Below are 24,661 nucleotides of genomic sequence, written 5' to 3'. Positions count from 1 at the left end.
TCTGGTGGGAATATCTGTCTCCCCATCCACCCCAATTCCTATGTCGAGCTCCTCATCTTCAGTGTGATGGTGTCAGGAGGCCGGGAACTTCGGGAGGTGATTAGATCTGGTTTGGGAGGTGATAAGGTGCCTTAGAAAAGGCACCCCAGAGAGCTCCTTCACCGCTCCACCACGTGAGGACATGGAATCCCAAAAGGATAGAGGAAGGATGGTCACTGATAAGCCAGGAAGCAGACCAACCAAACACCAAATCTGTGGACGCCTTGATCTTGGACTTGCAGCCTCCAGAAATAAATCACTGTCATTTATAAGCCACCCCGTCTGTGGTATTCTGGTTTAGCAGCACGAACACATGAAGACCACGTCCTGAATGAGCTTGGAGCCCGATGCTACCCTGGCTGACTGCAGCCCATGGGACATCCTGAAGCAGAAGGCCCAGCTAGGCTTCGCCAACTCCTGCTCACAGACACTGTGAGACAACAAGCTGGTGTTCTTTTAAGCCACTAAGTTTTGGGATAATTTATTACACAGCAATAGATAAAAGTACACACAGTGAGTGATGGAATTTCCTAGCCTTAGGTATGGAAGAAGACAGCCACCTCTCACCCAGACTGGGATGTACCACTGGTCCTATGTGTTAGGGAGCCTTTCGCCAAGGGAGAGACGGGAAGGACTGTAGAGCAGCCACACCGTTGTGCTACTGGGCCATCAAGGGAACACAAGTAAGGAATAGCAATATTTTGGGGGGACATCCCCCAGATACAGCACCCTTCCCAGGCAGACAGTCCCAGACCACCTTCTGAAGACACTGCACCTGTTAGTATTTCTTCATATGCCTACCGTCCTTATTTAGTCTATGAGCTTGTCAAGGGCAAGGATTATTTTCTAGAATATCAACCAACACGTATTATTTATGCTTAATAAATATTGGATGTTTATGGATTATGCTGGCTTCCTAGGTAGGAAGGTCAGCTCACCCGAATGAATGGGGCGGGTTAAAAATAGATGACCATCAGGAAGAGTGATGGGATGGGAACCAAGAATACGGACACCTAAAATAGCCCCTTTGTCTTTTCGGTCATTCTGGCCACTTGAGAAGCCGCAAGATGTAGCGAGGGACAGACGGATGCCAGGGTTAATGGATGTGTTTCCTTGGGGCCCTTACTACCAGTAAGACCTCCTTTTCTCTGCAACCTTCTGGATTTCCATGGGACCTTCCTGTCACTACATGTGGACGGCACTGACAAGCAGAGGGAGACTAACCTTGCTCAGTGCATATGAAGTCCACACGTGAGTTAACTTACAGGATGGGAGGTTCCACGGACCCACGGAGAAGGGTGCAAACAGTCACGGTCAAGGCGGCAGAAGTCAGCATGGGACAAAGTCTCGCGTCATAAAGCCAAAATAATACATTAATAATTCATGTCAAATATATTTATGGTAGGATTAGACAGCTCACGTAAGTATCTGCGCGCGCGTGTGTATGTGTATAAATAAAACGCAGTCTACATATGTGTGCATATATAATATGCATATTTCTTTATGTGTTTTTTTCACAAAAGCAATTTTCTGTTTGCTTTTCTGTCAAGAATACCTTGAAATTATTCAGTAAGGTTAGGAACACCTTTGAAAGAATTTGGTATACCATTCTTGGCTTTGCGTCGTCTTTTTGAAATCTCTGTTTGGAGAATGGAGTCCTTATTTTGTGTTTGGCTCTCAAGTGCTTACCTTTCTTTCCTCCCCTAAAATGCAGACTCTGTGCATGTCCTGCTTTTCTTTAGACTGTCACTAGAGGGCAGCATGTACCCACGTGTAAATATCAGAGCAGGCAGCCGGCTCAATTTACAGATAAAAAATTTACAGGCAAATTTTGCCTCCCTGTGCATGAGGAGCACAGAAAATTTTAATATCCACCGGATATCTTTATTTCACTAGTAATAATATCTAAATTAAGGATATAAAAGCCGATACACAGGCAGACTTACTATTAGAAGCAGTAAGCTTAAATTAAGAATTCCAGAATCTTCAAATCATTCCTTTAAACATGGGAATACCGAGCATCTTGTGTTTAAACAGAACAAACCTCCCATTTCTCACTTCCTCTTCCTTTTTACTTAATTTTTCTTGACTCCATTTCTGTGAAGTCAAGGATTAACAAATATTTGTGCCAGTTTTACAGAAATAATATAACTGCCAGAAATACTCGGGTAGGAATAATTAATAATATCCATTGTCATCACTGAGGCTGGATCCTCTCGACAGACTCCTTCTTCCCCCAGCATCACTACCCTGTATGTGACAAGGCCGTCAGTCATAACTTGTCTCGTGTTAGGGCAAAGAGATAAAGTCCGGCTGAAAGACTTGCCTAAGGCCACACGGAGGAAAGTGACCTCTGCGGTCACATACACAGCCACCTGATCTCACGCCCAGATCCAAATCTGAGGCTCGAGGCCACATTCTCTATGCTTTGCTTTTTGTCCTGCTGTGGAACGCCAAGCCTGCGTGCTGTGGCTCCTTGACCTTAGCATTTGTTGTTGGTGTGTGTGTGTGTGTGTGTGTGTGTGTTATGTATATAATATATATATTTAATATATATATATATATATATATATATATATATATATATTTAAGACACAAATCTTTAAAAAGTTAAGTAGACTCCACATGTCCCATTACACAGGCCATCTTTGTCCTTGGTGCCTGTTCCTGAGGCACCTTTAGAAGGGAGGACAGCAGGGCCCAGGTTCTTAGTCCTGAGGCATGAATAGGGAGGAATCACTCAGAAGGAAGTTCTCAGAGAAGGCAAATTCCAAGAAAGAAGTTTCTAGAGAAAGGAGTAGGACAGCGCAAAAGAGAGGAAGTAGAAGATAATCAGGAAGGAGTAGCTGAGCTCAGACCAGAGCATTAACAGCCAAGGCCTAGGGGCTCGGAGGGAGCCTGTGTGGAGCTGCCGGACAATGAAACGGGCTTGTGATCACCGGCATCTGCCTCATCTCTGAACTTTGCTGAAGGGTGAGGAGGTAGGTGATGTCCTCACGGGCTCCCAGATGGACACTGCAGAGAAAAGATGGTCCTGCACCAAAAAAACACCCACTGCTTCTAGATGAACCAGGCCCTGGCCACTTCTAACTAACCCCAAGGGCAGAGCTGCTGCAGACCCAGGGTCCTCCCCATCAGCCTGCAGAGGCACCCGAGTCCTGAAGCCTCAGGAAGCAAACGGAGGGAGGGCGTGTTGCCAGTGACGCCATCCAGACCAGACCTGGGTGGGAGGGAAGCACTTCTCTGCAACAGAGAGTCTGGATGGGATCTCGCGACATGATGAGTACATTCATCAGACCCTAGTGAGTGTGTCATTCCTGGACAACGGATTTCCACGAGTCTCTGTACGAAAAAGTTCTCATCCTCCTATTTGCTACTCGTTAGTGATTCCAGGCATCTTCCCCTGGGCTACTGGTTCTGGGTCAGGAGGGATGTTTTTAATAACAGCCTTGTAGAAAAAGGTTCATTTCGTATTAAGAAAAATGAAGCTCATGGAATATTGTATGTCAGTTACACTTCAGTGAGTAAAAGAGAAAGCTCGCACACCCCAAGCCTCTCACCCTCGTTTATCTGGGATTCAGCTGTGTGAAGGAGGGGGAGGGGAGGAAGGTCAGTTTCTGTCCTGGGGACTCTGCAGGAACTGTCCCGAGTGTGTCTGCAAGAAAGAGCCAGGCCGCTGAAGGGGAGGGGTGCAGGAGTGACTCCAGGACCCCTTCCCTCCTGGCTGGAGACCCCCGTTGGCCTCGATTTCCTTTCATCCCTCTCCGAGTACAAAAGCAGCACCAAAGGTCAAATATTTTTTCTAGTGTGTCATCTTGGCCAGCCAAATCGAAGAATGTATTTGTTGAATTTCTATCCCCAAATGATCTTGGCAGGTCTGCATCAAAGAGGAAGAGGATAGTGCATTTCCTTCTGTTTAGCTTGTTAAGCAAAATCTAACAATGACTAATGAGGTCCACCACCAGCACAGTTAAGGGGTGGCCGCCCCCAGAGAAAGGTCCACAATAATGCCACTCTATGGGGAGACCAGCGGGAAAGCCAGAGATCCGACCTTGACTTCTGCTTTAATGAAAGAACCCTCTTTGCTGGATGCTTTGGCCAAGGAAGGAAATTTTAACTAGGTAAAGAAAAGTCACGGAGGGAGATGCTGTCTGCTTGAGACATTTTGCAGCCTTGAACATGAAATAAGGTTTAGGCTTTTTTCTTCCCTTCGGCCTAGGAGAGGGTCAGTATAGGGTGAATTACTTGGCATTTAATTGCTTTTTTTCTTATATATACCATCCCTTGGCATCTTATTCCACAGGCACTGAGTAGCCTTCAGACTTGACGCGCATTGTAAAAATCTGGAGAATGAAGCAAAATGAGGTCATGTGAAATTTCTCTTGTCAGCATGACTCCTGGAAATGTGGGAAGAAAGTCCGTGAACCTACCTGCCTTTGCCCAAAGACCTTCCCAGCACCCGAGGGTCTAAAATAATTAGTCTGCACGAGTCCCGCCTTGACCTGTACTGGGCTCTCTTGTCTGTCCGCGTGGGAAAGTCAGGGTGGACGGGTGTCGTCATGCTGACTTCTGGGTTTTCTTTCACAGCTGAATAACTGCCTAATTTATTCACAGTTTATATGTTCGAAAACCATGTGTGTTAGCAATGCTAATGATATTCCCATGCCAAGTTCAGTGTGATGTCAATCACAGTGAGCCCTTCTGTAAGTCACAAACAGTAATTACCAGGAAAATGACATGATTCCGTAGTTACGTGATGCCCTTTTAACTGAAGGCAAACCCTTTTATTACGCTGTAATCTTAGTAACATCAAAGGGTAGGTACCAGCCAGGTACCACTATCTGGGACTGGCAGCAAGAAAGGATCAGATCTTACTCCGTGAACTAAGACAAGAGTAGTTAAGCCCCAGGTAACACTCCCTTTCAGATGGAACCGTACAGGGCTTTCTGCACCCTGAAAAGTTCCCTGCTCCCTGCTCCTCTGGCTCCTTGCCTGGACGGAACCCCGGGGTCAAGCTCTCAGCTGACTCTCGGTTGCCTCAGAGTCAAGGCAAAGCTCGCCAGCTGAAGGCCGGACATGCCCGGCACGCATGCTGCACCCTGGTCCGGAGGCCAGGGCAGGACACAACTGATGCTGGTTCACTCCACAGGAGCCTCGCTCCACACCCAGCCCTCTCCTGAGTCCTAGGGAGAAGGTCCAGGTGGGGCCCCTCCCATGACCTACCTGATTACCGTGGGGGTGATCTCGGCACAGAAGAATACACTGAGGCTTCCCACTGCGTGGGAGGCGAACATGCCCACGATGGAAAACGTGATGGAGAATTTGTCCTTGACACTATCACTCATACCTGAAGGAGAATCGGAGGGAGACAGTGAGGGGGCGGGCAGAAGGGAAGGGAAAAGGAGGCTGGCAAGGCAGGTGGTGGGAGGGTGGTGCAGAGACAGCAGCGGGACAAGGGATAGGGGAGGGACTAGGCCCATACGAAGGGTCTTCCCCTTCCCCCTTCTCAGTTTGGGGTGCAGCATGGGGCACTCAGTTCCCGCTGGAGACCGAGGAGCACTTCTAGGTGTAACGGGTCAGACCCTCTTGGTAGAAGACTTTGTTGGGGGTTCCCGTGATTGCCTGTGGGCCAGGAATGCTGGAGCTCACGCAGATTCCAGATTCCAGAGGCCACAAGCCGTGCCTGGCTGAGGGGAGGCTGGCGGTCTCCCCTGGGACTCTAGCAATGTCCCTTCTATCCCAGCCTCTGGAGGAACAAAGCCTCCGCCTCCAGAGAGCTCTGGCTACCCTGGCCTTAGGTTCGACCCATCCAAAGCACAGGACAGGGTATGCCAGGTTGGACTGAAGAGAACAAAAACTCCAATAACTCAACAGAAGAATTTATGGCCTGGAGGGACACTGCTCAACCCATCTGAGCACCCCGCCAATGGCACCAGAGTCTGACCGCACACCCAGGCAGCGTCTAGCACAGAGCACGGGCATGCGGTTGGGGTCGTACATTTGGGGCACAGCCCAGTTCCCTGCAAAGCATATCCTGAACCCAGGGGACCTCAGAGCAGACAGTCCCAGCAGCACGGGCTCGGAGCAGGCCAGGCACGTGCGACCAGCAGCAATGCCATCCCCGTAGCCGAGAGCAGCCAGCTGCTGTGATGGACAAAGGGGGACAGCAACTTCCCCTGGCGGCACAGGCAGCAGGATGTCCGGCACTCCCTGGGGGTTTCTCATGTCACCCAGGCACCATCCCTAAGACTGGCTGCAGCAGGGCTCCGGGCTGACTGACTGCCGAGGCCAGAGCGGGGGTTGGGTGGGGTTGGGGGAGGCCATGCGTGCAAGCCAGGTACAGGCTGAGAAACGAGGTGCTCTTTCTAGAGGCAAGAGGGAGTAGAGAATACAAATGTATGCTTATAGTGTCCAACCTACGGCCAACTTCAGCTGCAACTCTTGAAGGATAAGGAGAAAGGGGGAGAGAGGGGAGGAAACCACAGTCTGTGAGTCTTGACGAAAAGGCCCGCTTGGGTGCAATTAAAAGCGATCAAGTGCACGGCGCGGGCCTCGGGACTCACCTGAGTCTGGATGCTGGCTGTACTTCCCAATCACTGCGGCCCCGGAAGTGACGCCCCCATGCGGACGCGGGTGAAGACAGTGCGTAGAGAGCGGGGAAAGAAAGCCTGTTAGGCATGAAGCCGCTACCCTGCTTTTCCGTGTGACTGGCTTCTCCGTGACCTCCCTTCCAGCCTGGATTGGCCCCCTGTCCCCCCCACCAGGCCCATGGGGAGCAGGGCCAACACCTGCTGCGGGCCAGCTGTTAGAAGGATGCAGAGACCTGGGGCGACAGAGCCCCTGGACACGGCCTGGCTTCCAGATGTGGGGGGAAATGGAACTCTTCAGGACAGAGACCCCAGCAGCTCCTCTAGACCTCTAGCTGCAGGATTAATTTCATTGTGAACAATTCTCCCGAGTCACTGCCGGTCTGTGCCGCAGGGAGCAGCAAGGACCGCGGGGGCAGACCTGTCAGGCGACATTTGCGTGTGCTCTGAGCCCTGAGGCTCACGGCTTCTCCTGTGCACCTAGTTCCTGGAGCTTTCCTGCTCAGGGACGAGGAGGGCACCTGTGACACCCCCAAGGGGCTGCTCCTCCCTGCACCCAAGGCTCAGGAGCTTGCACAGGGCTCCCTGGAAGGGTAGCTTGGGTGGCCCCTGCCAGGGGACAGATATCACTTCTCTGTTTCCTTATTTGTCACAGCTGAAAATAAGACCTGTCTCCCAGCAAGAGACAGAATGCATGGGAACGTGCATGGGAAATTGCTCCCGAGGCTGAAAGGAGCTGTTCTTTAATCCAGTTTGCACAATGAGGTTGAGAAAGTTTTGAGTTTTTGTCTTTTTCTTCTATTCCGGACACTGACTTTCCTACCTCGGAGCAGGAGAAGGCTTTCTGTTTGGTCAGGAGCTCTGGTCTGTGCTGCACCTGGACAGGCCTCGAGTCCAAGTCCCAACCCTCAGGTGGGCTCTCTTTGTGAGGAGGGGAGTGATCCGTGGCCTCTGTTCCCCGCAGGGGCCCAGCCTGCCCAGGGAGCTCCGTGCCCGGCTCTTCTGGGTCTCGCTCTGGGCCGGTCAGAGGGACGCCTGGTGCTATTTCCATGCACGAGGAGCCGTGTCAAGTATGCCTCATGGATTCCCTAGTTTTTCTGTGTTATTTTTAGCATTTACTGAGGAATTCTCTGGCCTAAAGACAAGCTGATAAACTTGGGAGGAGCTGCTGAAAAGCAGTATTCCAGTTCAAGGGTGTCAAACGGCCCCCTGTTGTCCCATGAAAGAGTGCATTGTTCTTCTCCCCACATGACCTATGACAAAGACACAGCCTGGCCCTCCATGAAGTCTCGCCCACCAGGACTCAGCGGGCCTCCCATGCAGGGAATGACTTGTAGCCAGGAAGGCTCCCAGTTCCAGTCCCAGGCCAGGGGAGGGGGGTGAGGGGAAAGCACAGGGCACTCCATCGAGGGCCGTCACCATGGCCATTCCAGTCCTTCCCAAGGCACTTTCCCAAGCTGTTGATTCTGGAATAACAGCTCAGGTCACAGAAAACTTCCCTCCAGTCTCACCCAGCTCTGTCCAATATGCTTTGGTCACGGGCCAGCTCTCCTCCCCCATGCCCCCCCCCCCCGCCCATCCACTCCCCAGACCCACTCACGGTTGAGGAGCCCAAGCTGCAGAAGCGAGGCCAGGGCGGTGAGAATCATGAAGAGCAGCAGCCCGCCCCTGCGCCCCAGGAGCCTGACCACCAAGCACATGGCCAGGCAGGACGCCAGGGCGATGCTTGCCACGGTGTAGTAGTCGGCATAGAAATTCTCCAGGAGCGGCACCTTCACCTCGTGGCCCATCATGCTCCGGGCAAAGCAGTGGTGGATCCCGTAGCCCGTCAGCCTGTGGGGAGACCATGGCCAAGGGGGCGGTGGGTCGGCAGACAAAGGCAGGAAGGCTCAGTGACCAGGACACAGAGCGGCAGCTTAGCATGTCCCGGAAGACATGTGCTTGCCACGGGCGAGTGCACAACCGGGCGCAAGGCAGAGGGACTTCAGAGACATGACCAGAGCGGGCCCCTCTTGGTGGGGGGGGCTCGCTCTCCTTCACCTTCCCTTTAGCAGAAGAACAGGGCCACACAAGCAGCGAGGCCTTCTGTTCGAACACCAGCCAACAAATCCACCATGACAAAGCACTCCCCACGCCTCAACTCACTTCATCCCATGTGGGCACCTAGGAGCTCCTGTCAGACCCATTTCACAGATGGGCAAAAAGGCCTAAGGAGGGTAAGCAGCTTGTACCAGTCTACCGAGCGGACAGGTGACAACTTCAAAGACATCCTGCCTGTCTGGGCCTCAGCTCTTCCTTCAGCACTCAGGGTCCTGCAAACTTGGGGATGCGTCCGGAGAACTACCGACTTAACCCTGCTGCTACTGACACACATGCCCTGGGAAAGCTGTAGAAGTCAGGCCAGGTGAAGACGTCTGGTCTTGGAGACTCTGTGTCCATTCTTAACTTACACTCTTCCCCTTCCTTTGCCCTGGGTCAAACCTCTTTTTTTCCTTCCCCCAGAGAATCCTATAAGCCTGCTGGGACATGTGTGTCCGGATCGCCGGAGGCAGAAGTCCAGTCTAGGAAACGGGATTCTGAATGCACCGGGGCCCCCCACCCCCACCACCGCGGGAGGCTGCAGGTGCACGCGCCCCACGGGGGCAGCCGTGAGAGCTCATTGGTGATGTCAGCCCTCGGCAGCCATCCCAGAGCTAAAAATTTCCTTCTCTCCCAACCCCTCTTCCGTGCTTTGGGGAAATCAAAGTGCTTTTATCACACCATGAGGATGCGTCAAGGTCAACGGGCAAAAGACCCCTGCCCCCGTCGGAGGAGGCTGCCGTTTGCCAAATGAACTCATTTCCACGTGGGAAATCCTCGGCAGAGGGCCTGCTGGTGCCGTCCTTTTATCATTGAGCACCTGGTGAGATTTGGTTCCTCTCTGGGATCCCAGATGACTTTCTCTGCTGCTTAGCCTACCGAGGTCTCAGGGAAATCTACCTTTTTGTTCTGGTAGGAAGGCAGTCTTCTGACCACAACAGGGAACAAGGTCAGAGAGAGGCATCCCCCTTCCCCCAAAGAAGCAGCATTAAAATGGAAACTTGCCATCTCCTTTATGTCATAATTTGTGTTTTTTCCCCTGAACTAAAAGTTGGAGAAGTCATTCGATTTTTAATGGTCCCATTAGCCTAACTAGCTAGTGTCTGTCTGAGACTGGACAGTGGCATGGTGGCCGGGTCCGGAGCTGGCTGTGAGCGGGGAGGCTGAGGCATCAGGGCTCCAGCTCTGACCCACTGTGTGCCTAAGGCCTCTGTCCCGCCGCATGTAGGACAAGGGTATAAGTAGGAACCCCAATATTGAGAACCGATTAAGTGGTGCTACTTTGATAGAAATAGCTGTGGGGACGGTTGGATCAGAGCCTTGACCACGGGCCTCTTTCCTGGACAGCAGTCCTAAGGCCTTTCACAGCTGAGTGCGAAACTGCCCCCCTCCACCATAGCCTCTAACACCAAATGGGGGTTAATACCCCACCGCACCTTAGGTGACCTCTGACCCTGAGTGAAGGCCACCTTGTGTGGTCAGGGAAGGGTGGGGTTATTAAGCTGTGGGTCAAAATGAGAAAGACCTTCTTGGTAACAATGATACTGGGGATCAACCCAGGGCCTCTTGGTAAAAAGCAAAGCTCTTCGGGCTGGCCAAAGGGCCCCCCGTGGCTGTAATTCAGGATCTAGCTATGGGAGGAGGAGGGCCCCACTGCCCTCTCCTCCAGTTCCTCTCCTTCCCAGCCTCTCCCTGGCACTTCCCCTCTCCGTGTCCCTCTTGCGACTCACGAGTTCACACACAGGACCACGATGTTTTTCCACAGGTTCCGGGTTCCCACCACTTTCACGATGCAGACCTTCTTGGGCCTCCGGGAAAGCTCCTTCTCCAGCTCTGCAGGGAAAGAAAGCCTGTGACCTCCGGCAGGACCCTGGACAGGCGACGGCACGCACGTTCCCAGACGTGGGCATCATGACAAGGGAAACAATTTTTTTTTTTTCTTTAAGCCAGGAGACAGGGTTATTTAAACAACTTTTTTTTTTTTTGGGAGGGGGGATCAGTGTCACCAGCTGGGGCATTGAAGGGAGAAGGAAAAGTCTTTTGATGTCTGAGGGATGCCATGCCACCTGAGTTTCCAGAACTTTCTTCCTTCCCCTATTTAGATGCAAAATTGAGGTCTGTGCACAAGCCAGAACAGCTAGCACTTCAGCTGTCTATCCATGGATTCCCCCCAGCTCCCAAGGTCTTCCGAACCTTTATTTTCCCCTCTGCAAACATAGGCTAATTTGATTTACAAACATCCTTTCCCCTTGGTTAAAATACTACAAAAATTTTAAAGAACATGGAAATAGTATGGTTACTGTTAACCAGTTTGATCAAATGGTCTGAGTATCTTCACTGTTATAAAAGTTATCAGCAGGGGGTGGGGGGCAGGAGGGGTATACCTGGCTGGCTCAGTTGGTTAACCATCTGCCTTCGGCTCAGGTCATGATCCCGGGGTGCTGGGATCGAACCCCATGGTGGGCTTCCTGCTCGGTGGCGAGTCTGCTTCTTCCTATCTCTCTGCTTCTCCCTCTCCCCCACCACCCTGGCTCACACTTTCTCTCTCTCAAATAAATAAAATCTTAAAAAAAAAAAAACCAAACTCATTAGGAATCAACTACAGTAGCCACACTTGTTCACCATTGAAATCGCCCAAGAAGAAAATGGCTGTTAGAATGTTCATATAATTTTTTTTTTTTTGTAACGTGGCCCACACCTAATTGCTAATACATTATTGTTTGAAACAGATGTTTAAAGAAACCACAGCAATTCTGACTGACCTGAGTGGTGGGTTTTGTTGTTGCTGTTGTTTTTTTAAATAACATTAAACTGGAGAGCCCAAGGTCTACAGAACTGACCACAATCTACAGAGGTAACTGCATTATTCTAAACAGAATGAAATTAACCTGTCTGGGGCTATTGATATGTTGTTTCTGTTATACACATCACTGGCCTATTAACCACAACATAAAACTTCCTCAGCATGAAGTCTGTGTCTCTGGGACAAAAATCCCCCAGCTCTGGGTCGTAAGAACCATCAGAGGACTTTTTCCATCTCTCCGGTCATCAGACCGAAAGCGGGGATGTCCTCGAGTCCTTGGACGTGGCTGCACAGGAGTACAGAGGGGATGCGAATTGGTCAGACTCCGAAGCACCAAGGATGGGACTGTTAGAAGCATTTCCTCTCCCTCACTCTCTTCCCAAGCTTTCTGACCCCCTGTCGTGCCCTGTCCCCACCCCCCCCACCCCCTGGCACATTTCAGCTGGACCTGTCAGGTCACAGCCTCACCTGTGATGCAGCAAGGGGTCTGACACACCTGGCAGGATCCCAGTGCTCATTGTTTTTGTTAAGCTTCCTTGGGAAAGCTGCTCTGGGCCTCTGTTCCTTGGCTGGTAAGTGGGGCAGTGCCCCGTCTTGGAGCATCGTTACAAGGACCAAACAAAGGAAGTGGGTGCAGCCCCACATAGACCTGGTGAGCAGGCACCCTTTCTGGCCAGTGCTATGGCTGACCCAGGTGGTTTTGGCGTCCGCCCCCCACCGCCCCACCAGCTGCAGAAGGAGACGTGTCCCTGCAGACACACAGCAGTCATGACCTCAACAGACTGAAGAGATCCAGGGGAGGGGCCAACCATGCTTCTCCAGGACAGCACAGAGCAAGGAGAAGGCAGTGACGGGTCACTCAAGCCTCAGAGATGCAGGCAAAATACAGAGACAATATCTGGATTTGTTGGGAGTGGGGTGAGAGCAACTGGCTTTGTTCTTATACTTGTGTGCACTGCTAACATGTTCCTGCGGACGCTGGAGAAACACCCATTATGGAAACGGTAAAAGAGAAGAGGGGGAGAAGGAAGAGGAGCAGGAGCACGAGGAAGAGAAGCAACTGTAGCGGGAGGAGGTGGAGCAGCAGGAGAAAGAGGAGGAGCCGGAGGAGGAGCAGCAGTAGCTGGAGGAGCAGGAGGAGGAAGAGGAGCAGGAGCAGGCAGAGGAGCAGCAGGAGGAGGAAGAAAAGGAGCAGGAGGAGCTGGAGGAGGAGGGGCACGAGGAGGAGTAGGAGGGGCAGGAGGAGGAGGAGCAGCAGTAGCAGGAGGAGGGGCAGGAGGAGATGGAGGAGGAACACGAGGAGGAGCTGCAGCCCCCTTGCCTGCAGGAACCATTCCAAAAAGCACGCCCTACAGGCTCCAAGGCAGCTGCTCTGAGGCCGGGAGCCCAGGAGGAGCCCGAGCTCAGAAGCCCAAAAAGCACCTGCTGTCTCTTCCGTGCTGCCCCTCCCCCCCAGGTGGGGCTTTAGTGATGCTGGCACCTGGCCATTAGGATCAGTGGTTCCAGAGTAAGCCTCGGAGAACGCCTCCAGGGATCTTATCAAAGTCACCTCAGATAGCTCCCTCTTTAAAATCTACCCCACATTTTGACAAGTGACCCAGCAGCACTGACCTCTGTACTTGCCTGTCATGGCACGTGGCCGCTGCTGGCCTGAAGCCCGGGGGAGGAGGAGTCAGCACTTTGTGGGGTTAGCAGCAGGGTGCTGGAGTCAGCCAGGCCAGGCCAGCCTCCGTGTCCTCACTTGCTAGTGCTGGGGCTGGGCAAGTGACCTAACCCTGGGGACGCGGTGGTGGCTGCACGCACAAATCTCCTTCTCACCTCGGTTTCTGACCAGACTGACCAGACGAAGTGGGGCAGGAGAGGGCAGAATCCAAGCTCAATCACGGAAAAGGGCTGAGTGAAGCCCCATGGGGGCCTGATGGGGGGACTCACCATCTCCCATCCCACCAATGCTGGGCCTGCCGGGCTTCTCGGGGGGCGCTGCCCAGAGAGGGCCTGATGCCTGAGGACAGAGGACACCCGCTCCCTGCACGGGGCTTGTTCCTTCCACATAGAGGGACATCAGCAGCAGGCGGCAGTGCTCCCCAACACTTAGCCTGTCTGGGCCCCGCTGCCCCATTTGTCAAACGTGGGTGATGTGATGACTGACCTCACCAAGGCTCTGGCAAGAAGCGAATGCGGGTGCAGTGTGTCTCCCAGGAAGACCTGGGGTGGGGACGGCTCTGCAGTGGGGAGGCCTGAGGTGCATTCTGAGAGCCTAATGCAGGCTGCAGAGTCTTTGAGAGGCAAGTAGACCCTGTGAGACAGGGTCCCGGAGCGGCTTCACTGAAGGTCATGGGGATCTAGCCCTGGGAGGCTGCTGAGGGATTTCCGAGCAGGTGGTGTGAGGGGAGGGGCAGCGAGAGGGAGACAAGGCAGGTAGACCAGATAAGGGACAGGGATTGGTAGGTGGATGAGATGAGGTGCTGGGAAGAAGATTCCAAGCAGAAGAAAGCATTCTCTGAAAGTTGGAAGTGGCCAATTCTGATGAACGGGACACCTGCCTTCCCCTGGCACTGGCATCAACGCGTTTGACAGAGGGGAGCGAGCAGAGGTCTGAGACAGATGCGAACCGTGTGTCCCCAGCAGTGAGGGCCATGACCACCCTCCCGGGGCGGGCCATGTCCCACGTGTCAGCCTTCTGCAGGGACTGCCACAAATATCAGAAGCAAAGAAAGGAAAAAAGATTTCCTACCACTTTCCAAAAATAGGAGGAAAATGAAGCAGTATAATTAGAATTGAGAAAACAAGATTTTCCCAGACAGTATTTTAACCAGAAAGAAATGGAATGTGGTGATTCCATTAGGGAAACGCCAGAAACAGATTATACTGTAGGACTTAAGAGCATTAACCAGCTAATGAACGGGGCTGGGAGAAGTTTGGGAAGATGGCATGGACTTTCTGAAATGAGCAAACAATGGCCCCCAAAGGGGAAGTTAATTCAATGCCTGTTCTCTCCAGTGACAGTGATGTCTCTGTCTGTGAACTTCCCTCCTCTTGCAGAGCAGCAGAGTGGAGCTGCTTCTGCTGGACTTCCGGAGTTCAAGTCCCAGCTCAACTACTCACGAGCTGTGTGACCTTCACCTAGATAATTCACCTCTCTGTGCCTCAGTCTCCTCATCTGCAATTCAGGATAATTACAGTACCTCTCTCGTAAGGCTGTTGTGAAGTATTCTGAGTGAATACATATAAAACACTTAGTTTTAAATATTAAGTTAGTATTTGCAAATCATTTGGGAAAGTGATTGACATACAAGCATCATGTGAATATCATCCTATTCTCATTGTCACTGGATAAAAAGGAACCCAGGTGCCCCTTTGCACAGCACTGGCACTCAGTACTCTTCATGAAAAGCAGACCTGGCTCATGGGCTTCTTTATTCCAGTAAAGCAAGGGCTCCAGGCTTCCTGAGGCCTTCAGCCTGTGCCGGGTGCCAGGCAGACCACGCCAGCCCCACAGGTTGGGGCAACCCAGCCTTGCTGTGCCCATCTCCCAGGTCGGGGTCCAGGCCAGGACACAGACACCATCCTGGTCAAGCAGCAGCATCTGGGGACTTCTATTGACTGTGAACCCTAGGTCTGAATCAGCAGTCTGCTGAAAAGCCTGTCTAGGAACCACGGGATAGACGGTTCCAGAAGCCCTTCCTGGCTAGTGTGATTTTCCCGCTGTGTTCCTTCCCTGTTGTGAATGGAGCTGTGATGCGTTTATTCTCCTGCCTCGGTTAGATCTCTGCTCACCTCTGTCTTTGGAGCCCAGCTCCCCCAAGCATCTGTGAGCCCTCGCCACCACCCTCTATCTCTCCGCTCTGCGGAATTTTCTGACAGCATGCATCTCTCCTGATGGACCGTATATTCCATTGTTCCCTGTGTGCCTTTCCCTGCTTGCCTGTAAGCTGCATGGAAGAAACAAGGCTTTGCTGGTTTCCTTCTGCTCTAGAACAGTGCCTGGTACACCGTGGGCATTTAGTAAATATCTGCTGGACAGAATTCCAGATTATGGTGGGGGGTGGGGGATGCACATAGTCTCTCTTGGGCAGGGCCCACAGAGTATTTTCCTGGGACATTTATAACAACAGTACTGGCAGGTTGTTGCCATGGGTCAGAGCCTGGGGTTGGCTTCCTGGGACCTTCGAAGGGCATGTCCAGCCCTTCCAGTGCTTATTAATGGTGCAATTTCTCAGAACTCCAAATCTGCTGGAGCAGAATCTCTGAGTACAAAGGAGGGCAGTGGTAACATGGATTTTTAACAACTTCCTGGTGATACTGACAGATCCCCAGCCTGAAAGCCCCAATCTAGCTTCTGGTGACGCTCTTGATACACACGTTTGATGGTTCCGACCCCCGAAACGAGTAATACATAGTATGTTAACTAACTTGAATGTACATAAAATCTTAAAAAATAATAATAATAAATAATAAAATGGATCTGAACTACTCTACAGAAAGACTTTACTTTCCTACTTCTTTAGGTGCCACAAAAAGAGGTCATGACAGAAACAGACAGTGGCATCCCTGAAGGTCCACCCTGGGAAGACAGAGGCATTGTGGACCAAGGTCGCCCCATGCCAGGGCTTTGCGGGTGTATAAACCTGGCTGGCAGGCTTGGCTGTGAACCAGACTCAGGCTGGGCCCTTCCCAAATATTCCCAGAAGACGAGGTATGCATTAGGCTTGTGCCTCATGTCTGGGTCTGGACAGGCTAGGTGGGGCACCATGGCGCCTTAGACTTGAATCCAACACCTGGAAGGCGGAGAGAGTTTAATTCCTGTCACATTCCCGGTCCAGCTGCAGACCAACCGGGAGGGAAACTTCAACGGCGAAGGCAGCTGCTTGGTAAGATCATGGGGACTCTTCGTCTGGGACGGGGGCAACTCTCCTGATTGGGGTGAGGTTGTGGGGCGAAGTGAGCGCGACTCACCAGGCATCACACCTTTGATGTCACTCTCGGGGTTCATGCAGTTCTTCTGCGTGAAGTGCAGGATGAGCTTCTTGGCAGCCTCAAACTGCTGGGTAGCCATCAGCCACCGCAGGGACTCGGGGAAGACCCTTCAAAGACACAAAGGGAAATGGGTGAAGGTCTTCGGTTCTGTAGGGCATCAAAACACACAGCCTCGGGGCGCCTGTCTGCCTTCAGCTCAGGTCATGATCCCTGGCCCTGGGATCGAGCCCTGCGTCGGGCTCCTTGCTTGTCGGAGGAGCCTGCTTCTCCGTCTGCCACTCCCCCTTTTTGTGCTCTCTCTCTCTGACAAGCAAATAAATAAAATCATTACAAAAACCAGAAAAACAAAAAACCACAGCCACTGTCCTGGGCTGGGAAGCTTCACAGATGGTAGCATTCAGTTTCCATCCATGGGAAGTGGAGGCCGGTGACTGCTCAGGGCTGTCATGAGCTGAGTCAGAGAAGCGAAACTATGGGCAGGTGAAGGGGTCTAAATTTTTTTGAGAAAGTATAAAAACGATTTTCAAAATGTGGCAGATGGGAACAACAATCCTACCCATCGTGTCAAGAAATCAGTATAAACTTGTCCCTAACTATGAATCTCTTCAGTAGGTTTAAGCAGTTTGTTGAAGGGCTGCTTCTGTTCTATTTTGTCACAAAGACCAAATATTAATAGAAGGATTAAGTTTTTTAAAAATGCCCGATGTGAGCAACCAGACAGTTACCTTCAGTTTTCAAACGTTTGAAGGCTTTCACAGGACTTACCGATAGAATTATTTTCATCTTCCCACTAACTGCATGCTCCATCTCCCTGAGATGAGACCACAGAACACAGCAGGTCTCAAGTTTTATTAGCAACAAAGTCCTTGTTTGTGTTAGGACGAGATCTTGTGAGGAGTCCCAGTTTAAAAAAAAACAAAAAACCAAAAAACCACCAGCGTTTTACTCTCAGTGCATTTTGTCAGCTTACTTTTATGACAGTATTTACAAGTCGATCAAAGAGAACAGGGTGCCCAGTTGGAGCAGGGGGTCAGCCCAATTTTTCTGGCCAATATTAATCACGATTCTAGACTTTGCGGACCGGCGAGGTCTCTGGTTAACCCCTCAACTGCCATGTGCCCGAGCATCCCCGGGCAACTCGTGCAGGAACAGGTATGGTCATGTTCCCTCTGAACTTTCCAAGAGGCGAGAGGGCACCCCTAACAGGGAGGGAAGCACAAGTTGTTCCATCCAGCCTGGGCTCTAGTGATCATAGTGTTAGTTACATAGTATCAAGGAGTCCTGACTGATGTTGCTAAGAAGTTAGCACTACAGCTAACCCTGGCAGCCCTGCAGGATCCGGAGAGCCTCTAATTAAAGTATTCCAGAAGCCCCACTGTGAATCTTCCATTTGCTCATGCAGGATCCCACACACAACTATGAAATCAAGCTCATTTTCTGTGTTGTACTTTCTCTAAACGGTCTGATCAAGTTACTGAGCACTGAGAGGTGTGTTCCGCTGCTCCTCTGACGGCAGATTTTAGGTCCTATTTGGGCGGAGCCCTCCTGGCAGCGGCCATTTGGAGCAGCGGCACTGCTGTGCGCTCATCACACCGTTGGGCAAGGGCAGGACACTCCTGGGTGGATGGGAGGTGCTTCTATAAACAACACTGGGGAGGCTGGATAGAGAGCCCCAGGCCAGCCCAGAAGCATCCCCAATTTCCAGATGCCCTATAGGACAGCCCCACTGTGGCAGGCCATCTGCCACGGCCCTTGACTACTGGGCCCAAGGAGGCTCCGCAGGGCTGTGGCCTCAATAATGGACCTGTGAGCTGCCTGGACTTCGGGGTGCCCTTTTGACAGGGCGCCCCATTGCCAACACCAGCACAGAGCTGTTGCCTTCCTCAGCCAGGCACTGTCACAGGTGGTCCAATATACTTAGCCACTTGGGGAGAATCTTTTTAAAAGGCATCTCAGAAAACCAGCTCATACAGTCCTCTGATAGCACAAGATGTTTTGCAGGTGGTCTCTGAAGTGTAAAATATGGTCTACAGCAGGAGAAAGTTTGGGTCCCTTTAAAAGTAATTTACCATAATTTACATCAAATGTTTATGGACCAAACTCCAGAGCAGGGAACGGAATTTGAAAGTCAATTCCATAATGGAGCGCGATGCACGAAGAACAGGGCCCAGAGCTGGGAAGGCAGGAGCTAGGAGACGTGCAGCTCACCTCCACCCCTGGGGGGCCAGGATCCCCAGGTGCCCAGCACTGCTGGCAAAGAGCAAGTAAACAAGCAAGGAACATCATCCACCAGAACACGGGTTTTCATGTCCCCCCGCAAGCTGAGGTCCTCTTCCTCTGTTTACCCGAAGCTTTGCCGACAGGGTGGGGCTAGGTGGGGACAACTGTCATGACATGCTCTGTGAACAGTTCTGAGCCCTCGAATGGGAGGTGAGTGGCAGTTCCAGGGAACTACAAAGTGATGTCTAGTTGATGTCACTTTGTCTTCAAGGGAAAGCCCTGCACTTTGCAGAAAAAGCCAAAATTTGGCCACCGAAATCCCATCAATCTAGGTGTTAAATCCTTCCAGGACCCACACAGCCCTGGTCCTTCAGGAGAAGAGGCTCCTCCTCCCACGTTTCAGAGCCACAGATGGAGACCAGGGTGCTGTGTGGTGTGGGGGCACATGGGCTCGCGGGTCTCAGAGACATTGCCCTACTCATGATGGCCCTGTCACCCTCTATCACTCATTTCTGTCGCCCCCAAATCGTGCCTCAAAACACCAGACTTCAGGGCGCCTGGGTGGCTCAGTGGGTTAAGCCGCTGCCTTCGGCTCAGGTCATGATCTCAGGGTCCTGGGATCGAGTCCCGCATCGGGCTCTCTGCTCAGCGGGGAGCCTGCTTCCCTCTCTCTCTCTCTCTCTGCCTGCCTCTCCATCTACTTGTGATCTCTCTTTGTCAAATAAATAAATAAAATCTTAAAAAAAAAAAAAAACGAAAAAAAAAAAAAAAACCAGACTTCAGATAACTAAAAATCGATACGGAAAAATAAACAGCCCTTATGAGAAATGACAACGAGCAAGTCTCTTCCTAGAGGATCTTTGAGAACTGCAAAGCTTGTAGAAGAGGGTTCAAGGACAGCACCGTTTGTAAAGGCACGCCACGATCTTCGGATTTAAGAAGTGGGTGCGGGCCTCTTCTGGAGCTCAGACATTCTGTCCCCAAATTATTTTTATCCAATATGTGTTGAGGCGTGGCCACATCACTTGTGGCCACATCACTGACCTCAAGCTAAAGTCCTCCAGTGTCGGAGGGAATCTCTATAGTAAATAGGCAGACTACTAAAGGAAGAAAACACACGTGATTTACAAGTGACCCAGAGAGAAGTCTGTACGTTTTGGGACACAGTGGGGCCAAGAACTAGAGTGGGCCGTTGTAAGAAGGGGTGCTGGGGAGACTTTGTAGGGTGGCGGTATGCTTGGGCTTCTTGGGAGATGAGCAGGTGCACACCATGGGGCGTGTTTGGGGACAGGACCCCAAGAAGAGGCACAGGGCCATGAGGAAGCATGTGTCTGGGGGGCTGCAAGTGGGTAGAACGGGGATGCTGGGTGTGAGCTGAGAAGAGAGGAAAAGAGGGAGAGAGGCAGGTCCCAGGCATTGGAGGCTCCCGAGCTCCAGGGAGTCTAATGAGCTGTGGCCACCCGACCAGAAGAAACTGCACTGATGACAGGGTGCTCTCCCAGAAGACTTGGACACAAGAATAAGGGCCGACTCCCATTAGCCACCCAGCCCCACTTCTAGTGGCCAAGAGCATCGCAAACTGCCTTCCCCAGAACTGGATTTACAACCACCGGGCCCTCTTGTGCACGTTTCCCACATACTGAATACTTTCCAGCTTGTGACGGGTTGTGGTATTACTCCCATTTTACAGATGAGAACAATCAGGCACAGAAAGTTTGAGTACGTTGTCTAGATGCCAGAGCTGTTAATTAGCAGAGCTTAACTGCACGCAGGCAGTCGGACTCATAGAGTCCACATCCCTAACCTGGGGGGTGTGGTTAAGGAAACTCACTCGCGCAGCCCAGAGGGTGCACAGGTGACAGCAGCTTGGGTCACACGGTTCTAGCTCTGCCCCCTCAGGGGTTCCAGAACGGCCTGAGCCCAGAGGGTGCCTGTAGGGAAGGATGAAGTTTTATGATGCCCACCACTTACTTACATTTACGACAAAGCCATAAAGCACTCGCTGGACTACTGGCCTCGGAGAAAGCCCAGTGATGGCTTTCTAGATCAGATAATGTGCAGAGTGGCCACATTACGGAAGCCTAACGATCTCTCTTTTGACAAGTACATAACGGAGTAGCACCATGCAAATTAAAAATCTGACCAACAGCCCAGGACCTAGAAGGATTGTAGATGAACCTTAGAGAAATTGATTATTTTCAACAAAAAGAAAAGAGCACGGTAGGCAGCCGGTGGCCACGTCTGCAGCTGGTAAGAAAGTGACCTCGGGGGTGACTTCTGCAACCAGGACAGGTAACCAGGCATGAAGGCCGCAAAGGCTTCTCTGGGAGGTAGTTTCACAGTGGCCTGTGGCTGTGGCTCCGGGAAGAGGAAGTGGCCACGGGGCCAGGGGCTTGCCTCAGCCCACAGGAGCCAAGCAGGAATTTCGAAAGCTAGAAGGATTTAATTCTTTCAAGCTCGTTATGGGGCAGTGGTATTATTATCCCTCTTGTGCAGGTGGGGAAGCTGAGGCAAAGGAAGCACAAGTACCTGACCAAGAGGACACAGCTCTCGAGTGGCAGAGCTGGATTTGAACCCACGACTAGAGAGATGTTGAGGCTGGGATTGCTCTAAGCCAGATGGTTCCGTGAGCCCCAGGGCTTCTGCCAGAGGATGAGGGCCAAACTGCACTCCAGCTGCTCTGATCCTAAACCCCACCCGGCAGGCGAGTGAGGGGGAAGGAGGGTCCCTGCCAGGCAGATGCCTCGTCTCTCCTCTGCTGAGGATCACAGGTGCACAGGCCTCTCGCCCTGAGGCAGACGACGGATCGTGCTGAGGCCGTCTCCAAATAGAGTTTGGATGGTTAGAAGGTCCACGATCCCGTAGTCATGATTCCAGAGTCCCAGCGGTTCCGAAATCCAAAAACCTTATTGTTTCACTCACTTGGCAAAGACACAGGCACGGGCCTGACCTCTCTGGAGGCAGAACCACCCTGAACGGATGTCAGCATTCTGAGTTTTCGGGCACCACTCCCCCTTGGCTGCGGGAGCTTCCAGTATCTGAGGCTGACTAGCTGAAGGCGTGACCGGGCCTGGACACCTCAGAACCTGGGACAGGTGATGGCGGAGCTGTGCGTGGACGACTGGCACCTACCCAGCGCCTGCCGGAGGCGGGTCGTGCTCGCCGCGCTCCGTCCACTCACCCCACGGCCTCCCGCCACAGTCAGAGGTGAGCCACCCCTCCGCTGAGCGACCGCTGGGGACGGCGGAACAAAGCCGTTGGCTATGAAGTTAAATTTCATTAAGGAAATCATAGATTGGGGCACGTGGGTGCCTCAGTGGGTTAAGCCTCTGCCTACGGTTCAGGTCATGATCTTGGGTCCTGGGATTGAGCCCCACATCGGGCTCCTTGCTCAGCAGGGAGCCTGCTTCCTCCTCTCTCTCAGCCTGCCTCTCTGCCTACTTGTGATCTCTGTCTGTCAAACAAATAAATAAAAAATCTAAAAAAAAAAAAAAAAGAAAATCATAAATAAACCCATTCACTACTTAAAAACTAAAACAGGGGCGCCTGGGTGGCTCAGTCCATTGAGTGTCTGACTCTTGGATTCGGCTCAGCCTGTGATCTTGCAGTTGTGGGATCGTGCCCCGCATCAGGCTCTGTGCTCAGTGTGGTCTGCTTCAGATTCTTTCTCCCTCTCCCTTTGCCCCTCCCTGCTCTCTGTCTCTCTCTCAATAAATAAAATCTTAAGAAAAATATTGCAGCCCTCCTGGACCCACTGCCCCAATCCTGGTGCCCTTACATGGCCCTCATCCTCCTCTCTAGGGGCTAACACCTGCCTGGTGGGGTCGAGTCCTTCCAATCACACTCGGGGCACTTGTACACTTACATATTTCCGTGCTTCTCTGCTATATCACACTGTCCCCCACTTTCAGTGAGAAATGCTGGTTTCACCCTCAAAAATTGCCTTCGGGGGGTGCCTGGGTGGCTCAGTGGGTTAAAGCCTCTTCCTTCAGCTCGGGTCGTGATCCCAGTGTCCTGGGATCGAGCACCGCATCGGGCTCTCTGCTCAGCAGGGAGCCTGCCTCTCTGCCTACTTGTGATCTCTATCAAATAAATAAATAAAAATAAAATTTAAAAAAAATTGCCTTCGACTGGCACATGTTTGCCCAACGTGGTCCGGAGACCATCACCCACAAACGTGTGCGCAGTGGTTTCTATGTTGAGGTCCTGGATCAAACCCACGCGAACTTCATTCTTGTGAGCTGGGGTCGCCTGACACAAGGCCGATCAACAACCGGAGCAACGGCACTTTCCAGCGCGTACGTGCGACATCCTAACGCCACCAATCTACATGTCACGCATCCTGCGGCCTCCATTATTCCACCGAAAGCCAAGGCCCAGCCATCATGTGGAAAGGGCCTCTGACTCAGTCACACGGAGCTTTTGGAGGCCATTCCCCCAAAGGCAGACTGGGGTTCCCACTCAGACACCCGTGCTCTAGGTCTGAAAGCCCAGGGCAAACAGGAATGGGGAGAGGCCATTTGGAGAGGAGGGGGCCCACGGGCTTGGGGAAGACAGGATGGCTGCCAGTGTGGAGAAGCACAGACGGTCCAGTCTCAACCCGGGGCTACAGCTCCCACACCCTGAAGGCTCACACTGCGGGAATGCTCCTGATGCCGTCATGCAAACTCTCTAATCACCCACCAAAAAACGGCCAGGTTGTAAAAATGAACTTCAGAGTCAGAGCGAGGCCTCCGACTCAACCCAGCAGCAAAGCACAGGGGCTGAGCCCCTCCCATGCCTCAGGGTGCATGTGGGGGGATGATAACAGCGAGAGGGTCAGACCTGGACCTTGGGCTTTAGACCTCTAGACCGGTATGATTTTCTCCACATCACACTACTTCATAGCATTGCTTAAAAAGCAGCAAAGTCTATTTTAGAAAGATGCCCACCAATTGCCACACTGAAGTGCTGACTCTTGACGAGTTATATGGAAAATTTATTTACATGGAACCACATTCCCAGTGGTATCGCGTAAATGCTGTTACTATGTCAAGGCTGATAAATTTTCCATGTTCTCCTAATTGCTACCACTAGATGGTTGTTCTTCAAACCTGTTTGTCTGCATGCCATTCAGACAAGGAGAACCCTATCTGCTTCTCCTCTCGGCGCACTCCCTGATTTTCAGACCACCACTCTATGATTTAATAGTAATGTGTCATTTCTGATACACTTTCCTGTCTTTGGCTTCCTTCCGCTTTTTCTGTTATTTGGCTAAGTCTTAAGCCCGTCTGATTTCCATTCATGGATCTGCTCACACCTAGAGTCACTGGGTAGAATTAGTAATTAAAACTCAATACTGGGATCCTGTCCTAATACTAGGCAGTCACTGCTTTTTTCCTTGACATTTAAAGATAAAACCAAGTATTCCTTCTACCCAATTGGAGAACCAGTCACAGGCCAGGATACTATCTAGGCTGTCTTCTTGCTAATTCATTTAGCACCTGCTCAGATAAGATGCCAACTTGGCAATTCTCTGCATTAAAAAAAGCATGTCTATAATTTTTAAATTACTGTCCTAGAATATTTATTCATAAAGAAAAAAACAGAAAGGAAGAGTAATGGTTTATACTCTATTAATTTTATCCTCAAGTTGTTTATTTTTCTAAAGTATTAAATTTAGAGTGATACGTGTGTGGACATTCACGCTGTCAATGTCCATGATTCATGGGATCAGTGTGTACAGGGCGTGATCAACCTGCCAGCAGGAAAAACATGTCAATTAATAGATGCTTTACAGGGTAAGGGCTTCCCTCCAGCGGGTCATCCAGTGTCGATGGAAGGACACAGGTGAGATTGGGAGAGTTGAGTCATGGCAGGTTTTTAGAAGCGAAGTTTCCCTGAGTGTATGTGAAAAGCATCTCAGACCGTACTAAGACCATCACCTGATTTAAAGAGGCGATTCTAGCTGTTAGTA

At 51.6% G+C, this 24,661-nt stretch overlaps 2 protein-coding genes across 3 annotated transcripts in view; one reads left to right on the top strand and one right to left on the bottom strand.

The window, feature by feature from the left end:
- PSMG4 (proteasome assembly chaperone 4) overlaps nucleotides 1-11,136 on the top strand; it is a 37,736-nt gene extending 26,600 nt beyond the window's left edge. The window contains exons 3-4 of one of the 2 annotated variants that reach the window (XR_007128277.1): nucleotides 9,129-9,528; nucleotides 10,471-11,136. Coding sequence is in view for 1 of the 2 variants with exons in the window: in XM_047734848.1 (XP_047590804.1) it covers nucleotides 9,129-9,140 (12 nt within the window). In the remaining variant the exon portion in view is untranslated. Of the gene's footprint in view, nucleotides 1-9,128; nucleotides 9,529-10,470 lie in introns of those variants that run through there. The other variant, XM_047734848.1, reaches the window with a different exon arrangement.
- SLC22A23 (solute carrier family 22 member 23) overlaps nucleotides 1-24,661 on the bottom strand; it is a 167,645-nt gene that overhangs the window by 6,781 nt on the left and 136,203 nt on the right. The window contains exons 5-9 of the mRNA XM_047734842.1: nucleotides 16,465-16,592; nucleotides 10,436-10,538; nucleotides 8,227-8,459; nucleotides 6,603-6,635; nucleotides 5,263-5,386 (exon numbers count right to left, since the gene is read on the bottom strand). Coding sequence (XP_047590798.1) covers nucleotides 5,263-5,386; nucleotides 6,603-6,635; nucleotides 8,227-8,459; nucleotides 10,436-10,538; nucleotides 16,465-16,592 — 621 coding nt within the window. The remainder of the gene's footprint in view (nucleotides 1-5,262; nucleotides 5,387-6,602; nucleotides 6,636-8,226; nucleotides 8,460-10,435; nucleotides 10,539-16,464; nucleotides 16,593-24,661) is intronic.

This window comes from Lutra lutra, chromosome 6, assembly GCF_902655055.1.
Source record: "Lutra lutra chromosome 6, mLutLut1.2, whole genome shotgun sequence".
In the NCBI taxonomy this organism is placed as follows: domain Eukaryota; kingdom Metazoa; phylum Chordata; class Mammalia; order Carnivora; family Mustelidae; genus Lutra; species Lutra lutra.
This window is presented reverse-complemented; position numbering and strand designations above follow the sequence as displayed.